This window comes from Chenopodium quinoa, unplaced genomic scaffold (genome assembly GCF_001683475.1).
Source record: "Chenopodium quinoa cultivar QQ74 unplaced genomic scaffold, ASM168347v1, whole genome shotgun sequence".
In the NCBI taxonomy this organism is placed as follows: Eukaryota; Viridiplantae; Streptophyta; class Magnoliopsida; order Caryophyllales; family Amaranthaceae; genus Chenopodium; species Chenopodium quinoa.
Window position 1 is genome coordinate 1,453,935 of NW_018744745.1, and position 21,104 is coordinate 1,475,038.

General features: G+C 31.0%; 3 protein-coding genes across 5 annotated transcripts; 2 read left to right on the forward strand and 1 right to left on the reverse strand.

Moving 5' to 3' along the window:
• Positions 1–602: 602 nt before the first annotated feature.
• Positions 603–3,117, forward strand: LOC110703595. Its single transcript, XM_021881376.1, has 6 exons — positions 603–782; positions 1,240–1,419; positions 1,801–1,931; positions 2,117–2,260; positions 2,749–2,811; positions 2,911–3,117. The coding sequence occupies exons 3-6, from the start codon at positions 1,878–1,880 to the stop codon at positions 3,031–3,033; spliced, it is 384 nt and encodes a 127-aa protein (XP_021737068.1). The 5' UTR covers positions 603–782; positions 1,240–1,419; positions 1,801–1,877; the 3' UTR covers positions 3,034–3,117.
• Positions 3,118–3,942: 825 nt separating this feature from the next.
• Positions 3,943–4,827, reverse strand: LOC110703687 (protein FAR1-RELATED SEQUENCE 2-like). Its single transcript, XM_021881479.1, has one exon. It carries the CDS (start codon positions 4,825–4,827, stop codon positions 3,943–3,945), a length of 885 nt encoding a protein of 294 aa, XP_021737171.1.
• A 9,092-nt stretch (positions 4,828–13,919) lies between these two features.
• Positions 13,920–19,458, forward strand: LOC110703635 (U11/U12 small nuclear ribonucleoprotein 25 kDa protein-like). 3 transcript variants are annotated; one of them, XR_002507717.1, is made up of 6 exons: positions 13,920–14,781; positions 14,868–14,973; positions 16,388–16,487; positions 18,604–18,747; positions 18,930–19,118; positions 19,199–19,458. XR_002507717.1 is itself a non-coding variant. In XM_021881424.1 (5 exons), the coding sequence occupies exons 1-4, from the start codon at positions 14,517–14,519 to the stop codon at positions 18,697–18,699; spliced, it is 567 nt and encodes a 188-aa protein (XP_021737116.1). In that variant the 5' UTR covers positions 13,920–14,516; the 3' UTR covers positions 18,700–18,747; positions 18,851–19,458. The 3 variants fall into 3 exon arrangements, 2 of the variants coding, with proteins under 2 accessions (XP_021737116.1, XP_021737114.1); XM_021881424.1 differs by having other exon boundaries at positions 18,851–19,458; XM_021881422.1 differs by having other exon boundaries at positions 18,930–19,458.
• Positions 19,459–21,104: the final 1,646 nt, after the last annotated feature.

Below are 21,104 nucleotides of genomic sequence, written 5' to 3' on the forward strand. Positions count from 1 at the left end.
TGTTAATGTTCCAACTCAAATTCTTATGATACAATTATATTCTAATATTGTGTTTTATAATTATGTTTTCAAGAGAAAGAAGAGAAGCAAGACCAAGGACAAGAGGATAATCAAAAAGAAAGGCAAGAGGCGAAGGAAGGAGAAAGCCAAGAGAAGAATGAAGGAGAAAGACAAGAGGAGCAAGAAGGAGTGCAACAAAGAAGAAAACGAAAAGGAATGATGACACACCAAAGACACCAATTATTCCTCCAAAAAAGATGCATAAAGATATTTCACTTCCAAGATTCAATTTGTTGACGCCCTCACCAATAGTTGGTAAGTTTGACTTATTTTAACTTTATTTTTCTTATATGTATATTGAAAATTTATAATATTTATTATGTCAAAAGTTCTTTTAATATTCTAAATTTTTTGAATCTAGATCATCCACCTACATTGAATGAAGAAGAAGAGGACAACAAAACCAAAAAAGAAAAGAAGAAGCATGTTGAAGAAAAGAACAACAAAGAGAATAAGCAACGGTAATTAGATTTAGGCTATGGCGGTTGTTTGATTATTATTTGATTTTAGTTGTTGATTGTTTTTTTTTTAATCCAATTGAATACGAAGCAAGAAGAAGAAGAAGAAGAAGAAGAAAAAGAAGAAGAAACAAGGAAAAAAAGAGGAAAGGATAAGCTTCCAATGTACTTGCGTTCGCCTTTTATGGTTAATCATGAAAAACTCTTCAACAATGTAGATCATAAAATGATAGCTGAGTATGCTTTTGCTCAAGGAGATAACGCGTAAGATTTCATCCATCTATATTTATACGCTTATGATAAAAGTATGTGATTATGTTATAAAATATATATACTTATGTTCTAAACATTGTATTTATCTTCTAAGGTAGAAACTTATGTTTTAAAATACATGTTTAAAATTCCCATCTTCGTCTTCTAATCAAATTCAATTTCGATGGTTATATTTTTCCTAAGTAAATGTTCTAAAGTACTATGCTTATGTTCTAAAGTTGTATGTTTATGTTCAAAATTACGTGCTTATGTTCTAAACTATTATGCTAATGTTCAAAATTATGTTTTGATTAATATAGTTTATGTTCTAAAATATTTCTGATCATGTTCTAAAATTTAGTTCTAAAGCACTATGCTTATGTTTAAAATTACGTGCTTATGTTTTAAAGTATTATGTTTATGTTCAAAATGCTGTTTTGATTTAATATAGTTTTTGTTCTCATTTTAGGGAACTTTTGTATGCTGACAAAGCGGCAATGGTGATTAGGAGAGATGAGATGGATAGTCTTTCAGGATGTAGTCACATGTTCAACAACATTGCAGATGCTTTTTCTTTCATATTAAATTGTGAAAACAAAAGGCGTGGTGAAGACAAGAAGAGTAGATTTTTTTCTCTACTAAATGCTATGTATGTTCTAATTATCTTACCATATAAAATATACAAGACATATATGATTAGTTTTTTTTGGTTTAATTTGGTAAAGAAGGTTTTGGTGTTAAGAATTGACTTAGTTATTTATTTTTTTATTTTTTTTATTTTTTTTTATCATGCTATTATATGACTATGTTCAAAAGTAATTCTGATTATATTCTAAATTACATGTCAATGTTCTAATTTACATATCAATGTTCTAAAGTATTTCAAAAGATATTCTAAAGTAGTTCTGATTTAGTTATAAATCACATGTCAATGTTCTAAAGTATTTCTAATTATGTTCTAAATTACATGTCTATGTTTTAATTATATGTCAATGTTCTAATTACTTGAGTTTTAATATTTTTTTTCCAGCTAATTATTTGCACTGAAAAATACATCAAAAATACTGAAAGTTGGGAAGATAGAATAAAAAAGATTTGTTTCATCAAATGAGAAAAGAAATGACAAATGCCAAAGTAACAACATTTAACAACTTTCAATTGGTAAGTTTTTTTTTTCTTTATATAGTGTTTTATTTATTTTAATTGAGTTCTAAATTACATGTCAATGTTCTAAAGTATTTCTAATTATGTTCTAATTTATTATTATAATGTTTTAAAATATATGATTATGTTCTAAACACATGTTTGTTTATGTTCTAAAGTCTCTGATTATGTTCTAAACGTAGGTTTTCTTTCCGGCTGTTTTAACGGATCACTATTATTTGTTGCACTTCAACTTTATGGAAGGTACTCTCGATGTCATTGATAACATGATTCTTTCACCAAATGTTTCGGTTGAAGACAAATATGGGGATGATTTTACAAAAATGGTAAGGTGTAAAGTTTTGACTTAGTTAATTATAATTTTTTTATTATGCTATAAAGAAATTTAAGAACATTGATATCATATGGAACATTAACCTTATTTGGAATATTAACATAATTTTAAATTATTCTTATTATGTTCTAATGTTTTCCCATATGTTTTAAAGTATTTCTATTATGTTCTAAAGTTTTCCCTTATGTTATAAAGTTTTCTATTATGTTCTATTATATTTTTCCCTTATGTTCTAAAGTTTTCTATTACGTTCTAAAGTTTCTATTATGTTCTAAAAATTTCTATTATGTTATATTATATTTTTCTCTTATGTTCTAAAGTTTTCCCATATATTCTAAAGTATTTCTATTATATTCTAAAGTTCCCTTACGTTCTAAAGTTTTCTATTATGTTCTAAAGTTCACTTATGAAACAAGAAATGTTGAGATGAGATAGAAAAGCAACCGAAATAAACATGAATGTGGAGTATTTCTATTGCAGCACATGGAAACCTATGAAGGCCAATGTCAAAAACAATGGAATTCAGGACTAGAGAAGGATAATGTAAGTACAAGACATATATGATTAGGTTCTAATTAAAGTAATTCTTATTATGTTCTAAATTACATGTATATGTTCTAAAGTCATTTTTTTTTTGTGCAGTTTGAGCAAATGAAAAGGTTACGAGTGGAGTATTGTGGGAATATTATAACATCAGAAGTAAATGAAGAACGGAAAAAAGTGTTGAAAATGGCTAGAAAGTGGTCAAAGATCAACAAATTTTGATATTTGATTGTGTAAATCTCAAGTATATATAATAATACTTTTTTTGTACAAATATATGATTATGGAGATGACTATTTTGAACATGTGTATACTTTGAAACATTAATGTATATAAAGTATATAAAGTAACATAATATTTTGAACATTAACATAATTTTAAGTTATTTTGATTGTGTTCTAATGTATATAAAGTAATTATTAATATGTTCTATGTTGCATGTGTATGTTCTAAAGTAATTCTTATTATGTTCTAATTTACATAAACTATTTCTAATGATTGAGTTCTAAATTACATGTCAATTTTCTAAAGTATTTCGAATTATGTTCTAATTTATTATTATAATGTTCTAAAGTATTTCTGATTATGTTCTAAAGTATTTAAGTTGTTACTTGCAAAATTTGCCCAAAATAAATGGTTCACATTACTTTAAAAATATTGTGTTATCTCATACTCATCCAACCCCATTCTCATGTTATAATATTGCCAAAAATTATGTTAATAAAAGAATAAGAGTTATAATATAATCATGTTATATTATAATTGTAAACATAAGAATATAGAGAATAATTGGAAAAAAATAATATGTCATTATGTTCTCAAAATAATAAAGAAAATAGAAAAAAAATATAAAAAAAAATTTACACAAAATTTTTTCCATGTGCTATTTTCTAAAAATAAAATGTCCCATACGGTTGTACGAATAACATAGTCAACCTGAAAAAAAAAATTAATAATTAGAACATAAACACATTATAAATTTTAGAACATATTTGATGCATTTTAAAACATATACAATATGTTTAAATTAAAAATTCAAAGTATTAAATTTAAAACTCAAAATATTTATATAATAATAATTTTAATTTATTACTAATTAGAACATAAGAAAAAAAATGTTTACTTACAATATCACTTGACTTTCCCTGGACAATTACGACTATCATGATAACCAAGCTCTCCACATGCTCTACATAATCTTTTCTTCTTTTGACTTTGTTCAACAGCTTTTTCTCTGTCACTCTTCATTCTCTTGTCACTATTTGGAACATGCGTATCATTTGGAACATGGGTATCATTTGGAACATTAACCTGATTTGGAACATGAACCCTCATACCTTTGTTTTTTGAAATTTTAGGAGCTTTGATCAAAACTTCAGAAGGTAAACTAGCTCCAATAAGCATTTCAATGTCTTTAACTTTGCTACAAAAATTGTTGCTTCCATTTGTTGTTTTCTTCTGTTCCAAATCTATTCTCATGGCTCGAAGTTTTTTGACAAGATCACTTAGATCATCTTCATTGTTTTGCACTAAACTCACACAAGCATGAATTTCACACCACAAATCATTTAATAGCATCTTCTTATCTACTGCATTAAGACATTCCTCTAAAACATTACCCTCTAAATAAAAAATGGGCTTCGTATAAGCCATTGTACACCATCTATTTAAAACGTAAGTCTTGGGAATTTTTTCTAACATCCTTGCCTTCCACACCCAAATCATATGCCTACAAGGCACACCATCACGTTCAAATTTTTTACAAAAACACTTGGTATCTAAGGTAGTTGGATCAAAGACAACATCAAAATCCCTCCTCCTAGATCCTTTCCTTAATTTGAAAATGTTAATCTCATTGTCCTTCTTCATCTCCTCAACACCACAATTAAAAAATCCAATTTCAAGCTCATATTGAAAATCATAAAAAATTGTTGTTATAAACAACTTGGAAGCATCTTTTTCTAAAGGATTTGGAGTCTTACACTCTAGACGCTTATTCTTCGAATCATTATCCATTTTATTTTGAGTGTGCCTTTAAGCATCCAATGCACATTCAAACCTATAGAAAATAAAAATTAACTTTAGAACATAAAAAATAACTTTAGAACATAAAGTGAATTACATTAGAACATATTAAAATAATACACATGACATAATTATTAGGGAAATTCTCAATGGTACTCTTCAACTTTCTTTTTTTCTCAATGGTAAACACTAAAAAAACAAATTATCAATGGTAATCTATAATTTGTAAAACAAATTCAGTAGTAACATTAATGACATTATTCCATTATTATTAGCTTAACCCTAGTTAACTAGAGGAATAATGACTAATATAACCCTATTAATTAAATAAAAAAAAATTAAAAAAACCCCAGCCACCCAACCCCAACCCACTGCCAACCCCCTCCCCTGCCAGCGACGGCCGGCGACGGTCTCCCTCCCTTCCCATGGTGTCGACGACCTCTCCCTCCCTTCCCCTGATGCCGGCGACCTTCACCTTCCGCGATTTCCTCATATCTTTTTCCCTGATTCTTTCTCCTTCCCCTGTTTCTTTCTCCTTCCCCTGTTTCTCTCTCATTCCCCTGATTCTAAGCTCAGTCACCACCCTTTCATAAATTTCACAAATTTTTTCTCTCTCTCGAATTTGCAGAACACTCTCTTTCTCTCCAAATTTCCGTCACATTTTCCAGAAGACAGAACTACTCTGAAAAGTAACCCAAACCAAACTCATATTTTTGGATTTTTGGTTGAAATTGCTAGGGTTTTTGGAGGCAAAATAATCAGCTTTTGATTTGAATATTCAGTCATTATTTGCTCGATTCAAGGTGTGTTAGGGTGTTTTGGGTCGATTTATGCTTGAAAATGGGGGTTTTGGCTCGAAGTTGCTCGAATATGGTGGTTTTGGCTTAGATTTGTTGTGGTTTTCGGTGAGTTTGTTATCCGGGTCGGATTTCTTAAATCACGGTGGAAAATCAACGGCGATGGTGAAGAGCAGGGGGTGGTGGTGGAAGGAGTTTGCAAATGGCGATGGTGAAGAACAGGTGGTGGTGGTGGAAAATTAATGGCGATGGTGGTTTTCGGTGAGTTTGCAAATTAGTGACGGTGAAGAAGGAATCGCGGCGGCAAGAGAAGCCTGGCGCCAACGCCGGGGAGGTGATCTAGGTAGTCGCGGCCGGCGCCATCCTGGATCTAGGTGTCGAGGTTGGGCGTGCAGGGGTTGGCGGGGAAGAAGTGGGTGGTGGGTTTTTTCAATATGGGTATTTTAGGCATTTCCTTTTTCCTTCCATTTAAAAACATTAATCATAGTTAATATTTTATAAAAATGCTTAACTAATGTTACCACTGAATTATTTTACAACTTAGAGAATACCATTGATAATTTGTTTTTTTAGTGTTTACCATTGAGAAAAAAAAAGTTGAAGAGTACCATTGAGAATTTCCCTAATTATTATGATCTAAATACTATTAAAACATTAAAATAAAACTTTAAAACATGTAAGACAAAATTTATAAAATAAAAGAGAGTTGAAAAAAATGGTAAAACTATAAAACAAAAAAAAGGAAAACTTTAAAGCATTAAAGAAAAACTTTTGAACATAAAGATTAAAATTAGAACATATTTAGACATTTACATATTACCTCATGTAAAACTCAATCAAAGTGAGATGGGGATTTGTGAACATAGTGAAAAAATTATTTTCACTTTTGGATCTAGATGTGGTCCTCATGATGCCACCTAAAAATAAATCTCTGAAATACGCTGGAATCCACATATCACGTATGTTGAACATGTGTGCCAACCACTCATGATCGTTCAAATTGAATTCTGAAATAACTTTGTTCCACTTTTCTTCAAATTCTGCTAGCTCAATCTCTAAATGCCAAACACATGCACAAAGTTTTTTCAAAAAATCAGTTTCTTGGGTAATTGCCCGACCTACTTTTTCAGGCACCTTTTTCATAATATGCCACATACAAAACCTATGTTCTGTAGTTTGAAAAACATTATGAACAACAACTTTCATTGCAGGGTCTTGATCGGTAATCAAACACACATGCTCCTTATTTCCCATTGATTTAAGAAAAGTTTTGAAAACCCATTCAAAAGATGATATATCTTCATGAGTTACAAAAGAAGCCGCAAAAGTAACACATTTCTTATGATGATCAACTCCAATAAATGGACCAAAGATCATATTATATCTGTAACATACACAAATTATATATGCAGAAAATATTAGAACATAAGGATTAACTTTAAAACATAAAGGTAAATTGTGTAGCATAAAGGTATACTTTTGAACATTTAGGATAAAGTTTAGAACAGAAAGGTAAATTGTGGAGCATAAAAGTATACTTTAGAACATTAAGGATAAACTTTAGAGCATAGAAATTTATTTTAATTATTAAACTTGCCAATATTTTAGAACATAAGGCGTCTATGTTTAGTATATCAGCAATATATGTTTAGAACATAAGACATACATAATTTAGAACATAAGAAATATATGTTTAGAACATCAAAACATGATAGATATTAATTTAGGAACATAAAAAAATCTACATTTAGAACATCACCTGTTTGTTTGGAACGTTGTATCAAAAGAAACCATATCACCAAAAAGTGCATAATTTTTTTCGACAAATAGGATCAGCCCATAAAGCTTTACAAAGTCTACCTTCTTCATCAACATCATAGTAAAAAAAAAAAGGCTCTCCAAAGCAATTTCTTATTTTGAAAGTTATCCACAAACATTTGGGTATCTGATCCAGCAATATAAGCCTTCAAATCTCTATAAAAGTTTTTGAAATCTTGTTTAGATGCACCAACATTATCATGTGATCCAGCTAATTCTTTCATCATTGTATAAGACCTCACAGGACCAACATTTACCTGTGTACAAAAACAAAAAGAAAAAAAAATTACTATGATTAAAGATCAACTTTAGAACATAGTAAATCATAACAAAGAAAATAATATTTGGCACATAAAAATAAATCACCTTTGAATTATCAACAATCAACTTCTTATGCATAATATGCATTTTTCTATTATCCTTTTGAAATTTTGCACAACTTGGAGTACATAAACAATGATTATGTTCTTCTTTGAAATGATTAACAACATACTTTCCGACATCATATCTCTTACATATGTGAGCATTGCATCCTACACGAGTGACTAAACGTTTCCTAGTAATACGAACTTTTCCTTCTTCATCAACGGTTTGTTGAGAAATAGGTTTTTTTTGTTGCCTTGAAACCTTCCTTATTGCAAACTTCATATTGAAAAGCAATTATATCTTTGTTATTCTTCATCCTTGAAGTAGTAGATTTCCTAGAAGTAAACCCAGCGGCATTTGCATATGCTTTATAAAAACTAAGACCCTTTTCGGGATCTTTGAATATCATCCCCAAACGAGGTTTTAACTCTTCGGGAACTAAATGATCCAACAACCTCAGGAGTACGATAAATAACACCAACTGCATTAGAACATAAAAAGAAAAATTTAAAACTAGAAGTTAATCTTTAGAAATTATAATAAAAGTCATTGAATATAAAGAAAATATTATAACATTAAGAATAAACTTTAGAACATAAACAGAAAGAGAAACATACATAGAAAACTTTAGAACATAATGAAAAAAGTTTAGAACATTAAGAATAAATTTCAGAACATAGTAAATTACTTTATAACATACATAATAAAATTTAGAATAAAGTGAAAAAATTTAGAAAATAAAGAATTACTTTAGAACATAACTAGAATTTTTTTTGAATATTAAACAACTTTTGAACATAATCAACAAATTTACAAAATTACTTTAAAACATGTAAGTAAAGTTTAGAACATGTAAGTAAAGTTTACACCATATAAGTAAATTGAAATAGAATAAAGAGGAAAAGTTTAGAACATAATGAATTACTCTAGAACATTAACAGAAATAATTTAGAACATTAAAACAACTTTTAAACATAATCCACAAATTCACAAAATTACTTTAAAACATACAACTAAGTAAAGTTTAGAACATGTAAGTAAGTTGAAATTAAAGTATTAAAACAATGAAAATTACCTGAATGAGTAACATTGGAAGAAGGAGAATTATCTTCAACATCATCTAAATCCATGAATATGTCAAAACCTAATTATCATAAATACAAATTGTAGTAAAAAAAAACAATCTGAAATTACTTATAGAAGAAAAAGGTAATTAAAGTTTATGTATTATTTTTTCCTTATGTTCTAAAGTTTTTCATTATGTTCTAAAGTTTTCCCTTATGTTCTAAAGTAATTCTATTATGTTCTAAGATTTTCTATTATGTTCTAAAGTATTTTTATTATGCTATAAAGTTTTCTATTATGTTCAAAAGTTTTTTATTATGTTCTATTATATTTTTCCCTTATGTTCTAAAGTTCTCCCTTATGTTCTAAAGTATTTCTATTATGTTCTAAGATTTTCTATTATGTTGTAAATTATTTCTATTATGCTATAAAGTTTTCTTATTATGTTCTAAAGTTTTCTATTATGTTCTAAAGTATTATGCTATAAAGTTTTCTATTATGTTATAAAGTTTTCTATTATGTTCTATTATATTTATCCCTTATGTTCTAAAGTTTTTCCTTATGTTCTAATTCTATTATGTTCTAAAGTTGAAAATAAAAAATAAAAAAAAAAACTGGAAAATCGACAAAAAAAAACTGGAAAATAGAAAAAAAATGGAAAATCGAAAAAAAAAATGAAAAATCGACAAAAAAAACTGGAAAATAAAAAAAAAATCGAAAAATAAACTTGAAAATAAAAAATCGAAAAAAAAAACTGGAAATTCGAAAAATATATTCTGAAAAATCGAAAAAAAAAACCTAAAAATCAAACTTAAAATCGCAAAAAAAAAAAAATCAAAAAAATCGAACCAAAAATCAAAACAATCGAACTTAAAATCGCAAAAAAAAAGGCAAAAAATTCTAATGAAAAATCAAACAACAAATACATCAAAGCAATAAAAAAATTAAATTAAATTATATTTTTTTAACAATTCATAAACTTACCAAGTTCCTTCAGGTAGAGGAGAGAGAAGAGAGAAAAGGTTGAGGAGAGAGAAAGGGTTGAGGAGAGAGAAAGTGCTGAGGAGAGAGATTTAGGGTATTTTTGTTTAAAGTGTGGAAAAAAAGTTATAAAGAATTACAAAAATGTCATACTAAAGGAGTATTTTAGATGGTAAGATCAAAATCATTAAACGGTTGAGATGAGTTCTTATATAAGATTGGATTCTTATATAGAAGAGGGTTCTTATATGAGCCTTCCTAGTTCTTATATATATATATATATATATATATATATATATATATATATATATATATATATATATATATATATATATATATATATATATATATATATATATATATATATATAGGAGTTGGATCATGTGAAAACCAACCTTAAGTTAAAAACTGAAAACACAAAATCTTGACCGTAGATTCAAACTCATCTTATCCTACGGTAGGGGTTTTTTCCAGCCTTTTGGTTTCTCTCTCCTGCATTTTCATGCATAACATTCTCTCTCCTCTCTTTTCTCTTTCCTGATTTCTACATTCTTCCTCAAACTTCATACTACTTCTCCAAAGCATAGTTGTGATTGATTCGATTCTTCATCAAATTGATTCCTATTATTGTCTACGATCTATCAAGTAAGGAAATCGTTTATAATTTTGCTTTATTTTAGCTTTTAATCAATGTTTTTTGAGTTTTTTTTTTTTTTTTTTGAGTTTTTCGTTTCTTATTTGTGTAATTTTTGAGTTTTTCGTTTCTGTTTTTTGTTATTTTCTGATTTTTTAATTGTTTTTTGAGTTATTATTTTGCGTTTTTCATAATTTCTTCATATCGTTGTTTTTTGAGTAATTTCTTGAGTTTTTCGTTTCCGATTTGTGCAATTTTTTTGAGTACTTTGCTTCTGTTTTTTATTAATTTTGTAATTTTTGGCAAATTTTGTAAGTTTCGTAGGAGTAATTTAACTTTATTTGAGGTAGTTCATTCTTAATCGAGTTTCATATATGTTTAATTATGTTATAATTCAGCTTAATTTCTTCGTTTGGCATTCTGAGCACATCAAATTCGTCATCAAATTTTTCTACGTTAATCGATCATTTCATTGTATATTGATCAATTTCTCTATTTTCAATTTGTGTTTGATTTTTCGGCTTAATTTTTTGAATTTGATTTCGATTTTTTCGGTTTTATTTTTTCTCAATTGTGTTCGATTTTTTCATTTTAAGTTTATCAGTTTGTGCTCGATTTTTTCGGCTTAGTTTATCACTTTGTGTTCGATTTTCAATTTCATCATCAAATTTTCTGAACTTTGTGTTTTATTTGATTATTTTGATGATATTTTTCTAATGTTGCTGCATTTTATTGATGTATTTAGTCTGATTGTCAGAAATGTGATTTCCTTGCTTTTGTGTTGCCGTAGAAATTCTTTATATATACAACCTATAATTGGACAGTAAGCTGCTCGTTTGTGAATGGACTGTAAGCTGCTCGTTTGTGTATAGGTGTGTGATTGGGTGAAAGTTCTGCTTGTGATTGTGAGCGTGTTGATTTCACTCCTGTGTGTTGTGATGTGTAGATAAGTGATTTTGCCTATTAATGGGTTGTTATATGTTGTGTATAAGAAAGAATGTGATTAAATAAGTTCTGCTTGTGATTGTGATTGTGAACGATATTTTGTTTAATTCTGCAGTAGATTTGTACATTTTCATTTAAGATTTTATTCGAACAGTAGTGCAGATCATCCATGACAGTCTAGACATTTGAGTTATTGTTATTATTCCACTCAAAGAGTAAGAGAGTTGAATGTTAATACCAAGTGGTCAATTGTATTGTTATCCTACTATAGACTTTCTTTTGAAGTAATGGTACCAGAATCTAAGTGCACTCTGATACGGAGCTAGATATGTATTGTTTTGTGAATCATAGCCTCATAGGCTTATATCTGTTAAATGGTAGAAGTGTGTCCTTAGAAATTTATTTCTAAAATTCGAGTATGCTAGTTTGCGTTATTGCGAGCTCTATCATGCCTAATCTTACCTTGTCAGCTGGAGTTAGTATAGTAACCTTCTTCAGCCTTTGTGAAGATTTATCTCTGATTGTATGATTTTTGGTGCCTGCCTGTTCAATATCTACATTTAGTTGGGATTCCTCATATACAGGTGGCTTGCTCGTATCATGATATCCTGGTATGCTTTTATTTGCCTCTGCTTCTGTTCTTGAAACGTTGATCTTGTCAAGCTTGTTTTGCTTCAGTCTGTATGATGTTGGTCTGTATGATGTTGGTATGTGATGTTGGTATGCTTTTATTGGCTGTTTTGGCATGTTGAAAGCCTATTAGCTCAATTGGTCGAGCACCGTGTAATCACGGGATGTAGGTTCGAATCCTACATAGACTTTTTTAATACTTATTTTTATATTTATCGACCTCTAGGTAAATGGTGTCAAATTGATATAATTACCCGAAGTTAATATATAGTTACCTTATTTTCGATATAATGACCTTAGAATTATGGAAATGTTGTAAATTTTGTTTCAGTCACCTTATTTTTATAATATATAGTGACCTTTATTTTTGTATATAGTGACCTTTATGTAAATGGTGTCAAAAACTCAGACGATATAGTTACTTTATTTTTGTATATAGTGACCTTAATGTAAATGTTGTAAAAATTCTTATAGTTACCCTATTTTTGTATATAGTGACCTCTATGTAAATATGGTCAAAATTGAAATAGTTACCCTATTTTTGTATATAGTGACCTTAATGTAAATATTGTAAAAATTGAAATAGCTACCCTATTTTTGTATATAGTTACGTTATTTTTATATATAGTGACTCTATGTAAATATCGTCAATTTAGATAAAGTTACTTTATTTTAGCATGTAGTGACCTTTAAAACGCTGCGTTTGTAAAAAAAAAAAAAAAAAAAAAAAAACCTTTAAAACGGTTGAATTGATTATATGTAAGGTTGGAATGATCTTAGGGCTTTAGAACCGTCTGATCTTTTGTGCTAGTAATGAATGGCTAAGATTGCTTGTTTTTAGTTTTCACCATAAGCTCTGTTTTTAGCGGAACCTCCCCGTATATATATATATATATATATATATATATATATATATATATATATATATATATATATATATATATATCATTACATTATAGTAAAGGCGAAACTTAGAGAACACTTGGCAAAATATTATAAAAAGTTTTCCCTCCAAAAACACTTACTAAAAAAAAATTATTGTAATTAAATTATGACTTTTAGTTTGTATAAAATCTAAAATAAATGTCCTAACAAAACAAATTGCCCATTATAACTATTATATGTTTAATTAATTTCTAAAACAATATTTCATACTTTTTACTACTAAATCTATTTATAATATTTATATCCATTATTTTAGGTAAAATTTATTGTCATTAGAATTATTTAACAAACGTGCATTGCACGGGGTTTAATCTATTTTATATAGGAAAAATGGAAATTAAAAATCCAACCTTTGCACTTTTTCCTCCTAAAAATCCAACTTTCATTTTATTCCACAAAAATCCAACCTTTATACCCCCTTCATCTAAAGGTCCATTACCTGTTGATGACCGGTTTTTTAAGTTAGATGCCACGTGTCAGCTATTAATAGGTCGATTATAATTTTAATTATTAAAAAAAATTAATTAAAAAAAAATTTAGAAACCCAGCCCACCCTATCCCCACCGGCCACCGGAATACCCGCCCTCTTCCTCTAAATTATCTGGCAGCCCCAAAAATTTCCGGCAGCCACCTCTTCCCCCCCCCCCCCCCATCTGACCAACCTCCATGATTATTTTTTCAATTTTCTCCATCCTCCATTAAATTCGGCCACCATTCCTCACCACCTCCCTTTCCGACCATCCTCCCCTTACCCTCCCTTTCCGTCCACAACCTAGCTCGCACCACCGCCAACTCTATTTCCACCCTCAAAACCGCACCTGCTCCAACCCTCCAACCCACAAATACGCCAGCCACCAAGAAATAAACCCAGCCAACAACTCCGATCCAAACCCAAACCCCCACAAACTGTCCAGCCACCAATTAAAACCGCCCAGCCACGAAAATACCTGCCCACAAATTAAAACAACCTTTGGGCTTTGAAACAGACCGTACCACCCAAAAATCGTCGCCGAAAAACGTCGCAGTATCACGAATTTGGATGCGGTTGTACGTAGAGGAAAGAGGAAATCACTTGGGGTTGGATATCAGAGCGGCAAGAGGGTGGCAATTGGGGTTTCGGGGCGGCAGGTGGGTGGGTCTTGTGGTTTCAAGGGGGCAGCAGGTGGGTGGGTTGGTTGTTTCCGTTTTTGTGGAGAGAGAAAGAGGAGTGAGAAGGGAAAGTGAGAAAATTAAAAAAAAAAAAATTAACCTGTTAATCAGGTTAAATGGAGAAGGGGATATGAAGGTTGGATTTTTGTGGAATAAAATGAAGGTTGAATTTTTAGGAAGAAAAAGTGCAATGGTTGGATTTTTAATTTTCATTTTTCCTTTTATATATATATATATATATATATATTTTAAAGCCTTTGTTTGTCCAAAGAATCACACGACTACACGAGTCTATAATTGGTTTTGCCTGTGTATGTGAGTTGTGAGAGAGGAGAGCAGAGAAGAGGAGCATGGAATTGAGTGAGAAGAATGACCCTCTAATTTCTACTTCGGCCGGTGAAGGTGATGGCGACGGCGGGGGCGGTGGAGGAGGGTATAGCATTGAGAATGTGAAGAGGGCAAAGCTAAATTCGACGTTAGCCGCATTACTCGACGATCCCATTCTCGCCGATGTCCCAAAGAAACCATCTTTATCAGATGTCGACACCCTTATCAGCTTAGAGCTCGGCAGTGCCATGCGCATCACTATCCTCAAGCTCGACTCCACCTCTTTTGGTAGTTTTCTCATTTTATTCTCTCAGTCATTTTCACAAACAGTTGGTGTGCATTCTCTTATTTGACAATTTTTTTTGCTCTTGTAGATGTTGTGGTCATGAACTCGGCGACAGTCAAGGATTTGAAGCTTTGTATTAAGAAAAAAGTTAATGAAATGGAACAATCAAAGATGGGTCATCGTCATATTTCTTGGTACTACTCTCTTAACTTGCTTTTTTTTTTTCGTGATTGTTTAGTTTATTGTTAGTATGAGACTTCCTACATTCCTAGCTAAAAGATTAATTGTGAAACCAATTTGGAGTTCGGAAATAGAGGGATTAGCTCAGATGAATGATTGTTAGAGATATGAGATATCGGAAAATATGTGCTCTAACAATGATTTAGTTACACTTCTGAAATTATTTACCAAGTTGACAAATAATGGTAAATTGTAGTTTGGGTGCTCTAGAGAATGTTTTCATAAAAACACAACTGCAGATGTTGCCTTTCAATGAGGTAAAGTCAATTATAGTTTGGGGGATGCTCAAATACTCAGTGCCATTCTTATGCACCTGCCTCCCATGAGATAGGCGGCAGGTAAGTAGATTTGAATCACGGTTTATTGTTGTACTTGATGATGGTGTATTTAAAGCTGGAAATTGACAATACGGAGAAGAGAACATTTCTTAGGTTGCCTTGGTAAAATTTGTATGCACAACAATCGTTTAATTGTAATTCTACAATAAGTAGTCTAATTGTACTTTTCAGACAAATTTGATAGTTAGTATAAGTTGGCAATAATGTAATGGTTTAGTAGTGATTATGTGATGTAGAGTTCCCTGTATAGTGAGAATGTGAGATTGACTCATGAGTCAAATGGACTGATTCTTCTTCTTAGTGAGTGTGTAGCGAACTAGAGATTAATAGAGTGGTATTCGACGCTTCTAAATGCAGTGTCACTTGGATTTTGTTTCAGTTTCCTGAATCAAATTAGCTGCCAATCTGGGTAATTGATTAGTGAAATTATCAAACTGTAAACTTTGTTTTCAATACTAGTATCAGAAACTACCTTTGCTATCTCTTGAATTCTTTTGAACCAGTCTTTCTCATTGTTGCACTTTAGCATGAAATGCTCATGTTTTTTAGCTTGGGTGATGTTATACATTAGATTTCAGGGGAAGGTTTACTTCTTACTGTCAAGTGTCGACTAATAATTAGCATAAAATAGGTTTAGACTTTAGAGCATTCTTGTATTTTATTCACTCTAAGCTGGTCTCACCAAAGTAATTAGGCTTTGGTGGTTTGTTTAAGCTTGATACAACTATGATAACAGGCATTATATATTAATGTTTTAGTTGCTGTTTGCCACACATATTTTGATGCTTGATAATTAAGTGTATAGAATGTGACGAGCTAGTACTTCAAAGTCATTATAATGCCTTTGTATTCAGCATTTAAACAAATTCTTGCAGTTAAAAAATTCTATATTGAACTTTTAAAATTGGATAATTTGGGAGTTCAAGAAAATATTAGAAGTTTTTTTTTTCTCTTAACCCACTTCCATGCTTGACTTTTAAATCTTTCACGCTACTTTTTACTGAAATTACTTCATATGTTGAAATTACAGGAAACATGTATGGGCGAATTATTGCCTTTTGTATCATAATGAGAAGCTACTCAATGAAAGTGCGGCTCTTCAGGATTTTGGTATACGCAATAATTCTCAGGTACCCTTTGTTTCCCCAACTTTCCAGTACTTCAAATTTGAGTTCATGGAATGCTACATAACTGCGCCTTTTTACCTCAATTTGGAAAGTGCTTGCTTTGAATTTGACTTTTCGAAACTAATAAAAGCATCACTTGTGATGCGGTTCCAAGGCATCAATATTGTTATTATAATTATTTTTATTGTTATTTTTAGTTTATTATTAGATGACCGAATTTATTAGGATATTTTTGTTAGTTTAATTCGGTTAGTATAAGATAAGCTTAACTTTAAAGATCATATTTGCAAAATATTATCTTTACAAGTTAGAGTTAGTTTCCTAGTTAGATTAGAATTTGTTTTACTGATTTTTAGGCTAATTATTTAGCTTATAAATACGTGATGGTGTTTAACGAAAAGTATGATTGATTGATTTGAAATTTATAAAGTTTTACGTAAGCTTGTGCTTGTGTATTCTTGACCTAGTTTAGGTTTTAAGCTCGTGTTGCTTAGCGTTTCTTGACCGAGACTCAAGATTCCAAACCTTTCAACTGCGATTGAAGGTTATATCCATCAAAATACATATCAAATTGGTGTGACTGCTGTTTGACGAGGGACGAGTTTGACAATTTGTGTCAAAAAACTCAGTTTTGAATGTCATATTGATCGACTTGGTTCTCCTTCGTTTCTAAAGATTTTGAGGTGATTCTTTTTTTCAAATTGATTAATTTTTTGTCTAGTTTTCACCTGCAAAATTTGAGAATTTTTCGAGAAGCATAGCTATTAAACTGGGTTCGTTCTTTACACCTGGTCAAAAGTCAAATTAATCTGCCATTGTTGAGAAAAAAATAAACTGCGATTACTTGGCTGGGAATTTTTTTTCTGAATTTTTGGTCGAGTATTTTAGACAGATAGAGCTAGCAGTATACAAAATTTCAGAATTTTTCGAGGTGTTTTCATTGGGTTTTGGTCCTCGTACTTTCGATCAATTTCTGGACTGATTTTGCGTGTTTTCTCATCCACATAAACATGGAAAATAAAAGTTGGTTTGAAGCATTTATGATGGAAATCAAGAAAATGAATGAATGTTTGGATAGAATTGATGCTCGTTTTCAAATTCGTGACGTGAGATGTGGTGTACAAGATATGTCTTATGAGAAAGAGAAACTAGAGCAACCAATTGTTGAGGCTATATACGAGGAAAAGATTGTATCTTTACCGAGTGATAATCTTACAAATCCAATTTTAGAGCAATCTCATGAACAACTAGTTGAAGAAAAAGAAATTATGGAGCACAAAAGTGTATATTTGTCTAGTTTTGTTGACGAGGAGGTTACATTTGAACTATCTAAGTTGGTAGCAAAAAGTCAAATTTCTACAACTTCCTTTTATGGTGATAATTGGGATACAAATATTTTCACGTATTATTTCCATTATATTTATTGCATTGACAAAGGTGTGTCATCAATTAAAATTTTGGAGAATTCAATTGAAGTTTGTGGTGCATTCATTGGTGTAAAATATAAGCATGACGTGGTTGGATGGAGACATATTCTTTTAGCTCATGTTCGATTAATTTGGATGATATCTTGGTTCCATGATTTGCTAAAACTTGGGACAAGTTTTTTTCAAGAGGGGGAGTATGATGCGGTTCCAAGGCATCAATATTGTTATTATAATTATTTTTATTGTTATTTTTAGTTTATTATTAGATGACCGAATTTATTAGGATATTTTTGTTAGTTTAATTCGGTTAGTATAAGATAAGCTTAACTTTAAAGATCATATTTGCAAAATAGTATCTTTACAAGTTAGAGTTAGTTTCCTAGTTAGATTAGAATTTGTTTTACCGATTTTTAGGCTAATTATTTAGCTTATAAATACGTGATGGTGTTTAACGAAAAGTATGATTGATTGATTTGAAATTTATAAAGTTTTACGTAAGCTTGTGCTTGTGTATTCTTGACCTAGTTTAGATTTTAAGCTCGTGTTGCTTAGCGTTTCTTGACCGAGACTCAAGATTCCAAACCTTTCAACTGCGATTGAAGGTTATATCCATCAAAATTCATATCAACTTGGCACATGTATCTGGTTCCAAGGTAAAAGGATTTATTGGTTTGCACTCCTGTGTTTTGCAGGTGCAATTTATACCTTTCATTGCAGCAAGGCAAAATAAGAAGCATACGAAGAGGAAAAAGCATCGTTTTTTCCATGGTTTAAACAAACGCTCATAAGGGCTACATTATGAGTGCATGATCACCCATACTTCTTACACTTGACAGGTAAAATATGGGCTTTATGGACTTGTGCTCTATCTACCTTGATGCATATTACTAGGTCCACTTTGCGTGCTGCTGTTCTTATATCTGTGACAATGTGTTTCAGTTCTTCTTTGGCTGTAGATGACTTTAGTAGGCCTTGAATAACTTCTTGTGAGTCTGATTTGATGACAATATTGGAGTAGGATTGTGAAACTGCGTTAAGAGCTGCAAGGACAGCCAGCCCCTCTGCTTGGCTCGGAGTGCTAGCAAAAACTCGTTCTGCTACCTGGAAGGTGTCTAGATTCCCTACTTCTGCTACCCAAGCTATGGCAGCCTGCCATTGTCCTTTTTTGCCCTTTCTTGTCTCCTTTCAGGCTGCATCAACATAAATGGTAATAACAGGTTTGTACTGATGCTCCAGATTGGAGGGATCTTTGCTTTCTTCTGATTTGGTTCTTCTGGTTTTGCCAAGGATTTCTTCAAGGCAAGAGCTTTTTCCCATCTTGTGACGTGTGACTGCCTCTCTCAGTACAATGATGCCTTATACAATACAATGTGAGTTAAGGCGATATTGTAGGTAAAATTGTACATGATGGTTGTTGTACATGTCCCATACACGAAGAAAGATTGCAGTGGCTCATCTATTATTGAATGTAGTAAAAATCTCCCCAGATGTATCACTTACTAGTACATAACTCCAGATTTATGTATAATTTCCCTCCACTTTTGTTATTCATCCTTCACGGAAGATAATACCTCTTGCTCAAACCAACTATTTTTAGACTTTCATGAGCTCAAGAACAGAACAAAATATATTGGAAAGAAAATTATTTTCAGTTCTCGTATATGATGGATAAATAACCTCATGAGTCATAGCTGTGTTCCGAAGCAAACCATAGCTTTATATTGGTAAGAATTGTATTAAGTTCACTAATAACCATAATTGTCACCACTGTCAGCAAACAATGCCGTACACAATCTCCACCATAACCATAATCAACTATACCAACAGGCAAGCACTTTGTTCTCCTCCATCTTCCTTCTCTCAAGAACACTATCAAATACTCATCCCAACATTCAATAGAGGAAGTTCTAGTTTGGCACTCTTAGGAGCTAAAGGAAGGTTGTCATTTCTACTCATAACACAGAGCAACATCTTTGTTAATAGGAGGGGTGAGGATTTATGACTTGAGCAAATTGCTTTGACATAGCTCATATTGAGGTTTTATATTAGAGCATTCATAGTGATGAGAAGAATTTTCCTCGTCCATGAAAAACTTGGTAAAAATGAATTTCATGAATTTTCAAAATCAATTTAGAGAGTATTTTTGTTCACTTACATAAGGCATGATATGTATATGCATCTGTAATAATCAAAATCTTAGTCTCTTGCTCAAATTTTTATTTTATTTTTATTTTTAATTAGGTTGTAATTTTCCCTTTATTTATGTAGTTCTGTTACCCAATTTTTAATTGAACGAAATTTAATTTTAAAATTTATACCTTATACCTTGCATGAGATATAAATGTACACTATATGGATTTAATCCACAAGAGGAGGTGATTATAACTATTAAGTGTAAAAGTGTTTACGTCAATGGGGCGGGGCGGGGCAGTTGTTGACCTTCTCATCCCCATTCCCATCTCCCCATCCCAATCCCCACGGCGGGTCTAAAATTCATCCCCATCCCCACCCCAACGAGTACAATTTCAAAACCACCCCGTCTCACCCCCTACTTAGATATCTACCCCACCTAAGACCTGCCTAATTCCCGCCTCCCAATACTACATAAAATTTTGATAACAATGATAAAAAAATCATTATTAATATTACAAATTTTTTGTTTGCTATAAAATAAGTACATTACAAATTATTATACTTTTACTACAATATTTGACTTAATTTATTTTATAAAATTATAGAAGTAAATAATTTTATTTTTTTAAATATATAAATTGTGGACATGGGGTGGGTACGAAGTGGGGCGGGGTAGGGATGGAACACCTAAAATCCACCCTTGTCCCATCACCCATGAGTCCATGACGGGTATGGTTTTTATCTCTATCCTCGCCCCACCACCCGCCAAATGGGGAGTGGGGCGGAGATGGAACGGGTTTCCTACTTGACCCGCCCCGCTGACATCTTTACTCTTGAGCATTTATTTGTCAAATAAATAAAAAATATTCATTCTCCAACAAAGTCAAACAAGAGATGCAATAATCAATTTCCAAATCATACCATTTCCATGTCATTCCTAAATGTAAACTTGTACTACCCTATAAACCAAATGATAAGTGTTACTTTCCCTATTTAAATTTTAAAAGAGGTGTCAAAAATTAAGTTGATCCATTGGATTAAACCAACTCCTAATAACCAA

What these genes read in the sequence shown, in the direction of transcription:
- LOC110703595 (XM_021881376.1), top strand. Translation starts at nt 1,878, where the DNA reads ATGAGAAAAGAAATGACAAATGCCAAAGTAACAACATTTAACAACTTT. An exon ending in GGGATGATTTTACAAAAATG is followed by an intron (nt 2,261 to 2,748) that starts GTAAGGTGTAAA and finishes TTTCTATTGCAG; the next exon opens with CACATGGAAACCTATGAAGG. An exon ending in CAGGACTAGAGAAGGATAAT is followed by an intron (nt 2,812 to 2,910) that starts GTAAGTACAAGA and finishes TTTTTTGTGCAG; the next exon opens with TTTGAGCAAATGAAAAGGTT.
- LOC110703687 (XM_021881479.1), bottom strand. Translation starts at nt 4,827, where the DNA reads ATGGATAATGATTCGAAGAATAAGCGTCTAGAGTGTAAGACTCCAAAT.
- LOC110703635 (XM_021881424.1), top strand. Translation starts at nt 14,517, where the DNA reads ATGGAATTGAGTGAGAAGAATGACCCTCTAATTTCTACTTCGGCCGGT. An exon ending in GCTCGACTCCACCTCTTTTG is followed by an intron (nt 14,782 to 14,867) that starts GTAGTTTTCTCA and finishes TTGCTCTTGTAG; the next exon opens with ATGTTGTGGTCATGAACTCG. An exon ending in GGTCATCGTCATATTTCTTG is followed by an intron (nt 14,974 to 16,387) that starts GTACTACTCTCT and finishes TTGAAATTACAG; the next exon opens with GAAACATGTATGGGCGAATT.